Source organism: Cyprinodon variegatus, unplaced genomic scaffold, assembly GCF_000732505.1.
Source record: "Cyprinodon variegatus isolate N-32 unplaced genomic scaffold, C_variegatus-1.0 Scaffold1355, whole genome shotgun sequence".
NCBI lineage: Eukaryota > Metazoa > Chordata > Actinopteri > Cyprinodontiformes > Cyprinodontidae > Cyprinodon > Cyprinodon variegatus.
In genome coordinates, this window is record NW_015151808.1 from 107,421 (window position 1) to 111,134 (window position 3,714).

At 39.5% G+C, this 3,714-nt stretch overlaps 1 protein-coding gene across 1 annotated transcript in view; it reads left to right on the forward strand.

Annotated features, from left to right (window-relative positions):
• Nucleotides 1–2,485, forward strand: part of LOC107102994 (versican core protein-like) — a 41,698-nt gene extending 39,213 nt beyond the window's left edge. Inside the window, exons 11-12 of the mRNA XM_015402492.1 lie at nt 552–734; nt 834–2,485. Coding sequence (XP_015257978.1) covers nt 552–734; nt 834–1,042 — 392 coding nt within the window. The 3' untranslated portion in view covers nt 1,043–2,485. The remainder of the gene's footprint in view (nt 1–551; nt 735–833) is intronic.
• Nucleotides 2,486–3,714: the final 1,229 nt, after the last annotated feature.

Here is a 3,714-nt window from a genome sequence, read left to right on the forward strand (position 1 = left end):
GGCTCATATGAAGTTGTGGCACTTAGAGCTCACTGAAAATGCTTGGACTTAGACAAAATGTATTGTCCTTTTTGTATTCATAGAGTGTTTACAAATACTTTAGGTTGAACTGCACCTTCATATAATCTGGGCACGTTTTGCTGTGAGAGTTCTTAGTCGTAATATTTGTTTCTAAAGCATCTTATTGCTGCCCTCTTGGGTTAAACTGTGAGTTTTGCATTAGTGTTTTACCATGCGTTTCAAACGGTACGTGCTGGTACAGGCTTACCTTATCAGAGCCCCACGCTGGCGTATAAATCCAGCTCACTCAGGCACTCGGCCTCTGTGGGGAGTCATCCTGTCCTTCGATGCCTCTGCAACACAGGCCTCAGGCATTGCTATTTCATTACCTTTAAGCAAATGGGTACAACTGATAAGGATTCCTTAGAAACCCTGTCAATACGATTAGTTTTGTTCTGTGTTATTGTTGAGATGTCTGTCGTTGATGACAGAATTGGGGAATTTAAGCATGCCGTAATGACAGTTTGTTTCTTTCGTTTCTTGATCTCCAGTGGCTTGTAACCAGCCCCCTGTGGTGAAGCATGCTGAGGTGTTTGGAGCAAAGAAAGCTCGTTATGAGATCAACTCCCTGGTCAGATATCACTGTAAAAAGGGCTTCATCCAGAGACACACTCCAACTATTCGCTGCGGCTCCAACGGCAGATGGGAAACACCTAAAGTCACCTGCATGACACGTAAGTCATCTCAAGATGGCGCCGAACCTTTGCATCATTTATCCCTAATCTGGTCATTAATCCTATTAACGGTGTTATGTTTTGTTACGTCTCTCACAGCTGCAACCTACCACCAGTCAGCGAGTGCTCGGCACCGTGGCAACCAAGGAGAAGAGCAAAAGCATGTCCATCACATAAACAGTCAAGATAGGAAAAATCCCCACAAAGAGCAGGAGCAGAGTTACAGCATCTTTGAGCGCCTCCAGAACCAAGTTCAGCATTTCTTCTATCAGAAGAGACACACAAACAGCGGTCACAGCGGTCACTGAAGCTTTTTAAATTACAATTATGATGGCAACAAATCAATGCAGGTTTGCCTTGTTGGTCATTTGACATAAACAGACAACCTGCGTTGTTTTTCGCCTCGTCTGTTGATGGTCTCATAAGAACAATATGACATTCGCCAAAAAAACCCAGAATGGACAAAGAAGAAATAGAAACACTTAACATTTTAACATTGGAACCGTGTGGTGATTAACTAAGCTTTCAGGTCACCTACACTCTCTCTTATTCCTTTACACTTTGGACAAATTTGATCATCTTCACAATGTAGTGATCAAATGAGTCCACCAGGGGCCTTACTGGACAACCTGGTAAAGTTACAAAACAGTTTCACCTCCACTTTCACCAATTTAAAGATAGAAGGGAGGCTAAAACACTCTTCATGCTAAAACATGTCACAGTCCTGCAGAAGGTTCTTTATGAAGATGACATTAATCTTTAAGAGGAGTAACTCTACTTGAAATAAAAAAAGAAATAATTTGCAACCACAACAATAAAGTAGGTGAGAAATTTTTATAATAATCAGAAAGATTGGAACCATTCAGACGTGTCATTATAACAAAGGGAAATTAATCACATTTGCAATATAATGGCAAATTAACAAAATACAATTGTCAAATTGCAGATGCACACAATTTTGGTCACATTAAAATGAACAAGTTTAAGAAATCTATTATTTTCTCTTTCCCACTCTTTAGGTGGCTGGAATGTGTTTATATCTGGTTTGCTGCTACAAAAATGAAAGGGAAACATCCAGCGAGCCACAGGTCTATGCATGCAAGTAGAAGTAAGAACTTTCCAAAAAATTGTTACAGTAAAGTCCAACAACGAAATCTGGACAAGCAAACTTTCAATGAAATGAAAAAAAAAGCTGGAGTGATACATCTACATGTCTGTAAATAGTGCAAAATCTAAATGAAATCACTAATGCAATATTGGTTAAAAATCATTGAAGTTATGATTTTTGGCAAAATCCTTCAGCCCTAATTATGATTACTATAATTAAACCTGGTTAACATATTTGCCAGTGGTGGACCATATAGTGGGTAGTTTTCATTAAGGATCAAGAGAACTGTTTCCCATAAGTTGATTTCTCAGAGGCAGCGGAACACATAAGGATTTGAACAAGTTGGATTGGGCCAAATAAATATGGTTAGGTGACTGTCTCTGAAACCTCTTTGGGATGTTTTAGGACTACGAGTCTGTTTCTTGTGGTCCAATCCAAGTTATTCTAGTACCAAAAAACCTGTTTCATCCCGGGAACAACTGGCATCTAGTGGCAGTGGGAAAAACTCACTGTCCCGGGTCAAGAGACTCACCTTGGCTCTGACCGGCATGCTGTGAGAACACCAGAACCGGGTTGACCCGCTAAATGATGTGATATCTTTGAACGCAATAGAGCCAGTCGTGTTTGATCCAAACAAGCCGAAACAGCTTATTAAATAAACATGTCGCAGCGCTGGTGAGGGAGAGATTCGAACAGATAAAAGAGCAAAACTATAAAACACACTGACTACACCTTGGCTTCCTTCCATGTTGCTCTCCATTGTTTACCTTCCTGATTTATGTCGCACTGGTGACAACATCAACGCTAACCCAGCGTGATGGTGTCAGGAGATATGCAGAGTTGGGGGGATAGTTCATGCAGCTTACCAATGAGTATTGAATCTGACTTTTTTTAACACCGAATTTTAAACACTGAATTTTTTCAACACCAAATTTTAAACACTGAATTTTTTTAACACAGAATTTTAAACACTGAATTTTTTTAACACCGAATTTTAAACACTGAATTTTTTTAACACCGAATTTTAAACACTGAATTTTTTTAACACCAAATTTTAAACACTGAATTTTTTTAACACCAAATTTTAAACACTGAATTTTTTAACACAGAATTTTTTTGAATTCCTTACACTCAATTTTTATCTGGTAAAAATTCACCAGAAAAAAAATTCAGCGGTAAAAATTCAGCCAAAAAAGTGTTGACCTTTTGGTGAACTCAAGCCAAAGCAATCTACACTCGATAGAGTCGAGCAGCTTCTAGCCATTGAAATTAGCTCATTTGGTCACGTGACACAACGGCTGGGCTCAGAGCTGTTCCCGGCTGAATGAGGAATTTTTTTCTTTTTTGTTAAAGAGACAGAATTACAAAACGTCAGTCAGCTACTAACAGACAGCTATTAGAGTTTTTCCTCCTATCAGACCGGATTAAACAACTGAGCCGATCACAGCTAGTACGGCACCCCTGTCTGCCAAGGCTCTTGGTTTGATCCGGAAGAAGCGGCCGGCGGCAAAGTTTTTTCATCTTCATGTCGGCCAGCGACCGGTTTGCCGCCGGCCGCTTCTTCTGGAGCTGCTCGACTCTATCGAGTGTAGATCGATTTGGCTTGAGTTAACCAAAAGGTCAACACATTTGCAGCTAAATTTTTTGCAGCTGAATTTTTTTCTGGTGAATTTTTACCAGATAAAAATTGAGTGTAAGGAATTCATTGTCTAAAAAAATTCTGTGTTTAAAATTCGGTGTTAAAAAAATTCAGTGTTTAAAGTTCGGTGTTAAAAAAAAGGCAGATTCCAATGAGACTGTTTTTCTTCCATAAGTATAGACCAAGCTTTTTATTGCCAATGGGAAGGGAGCTAAATGCTTGTCAGCTGGTGG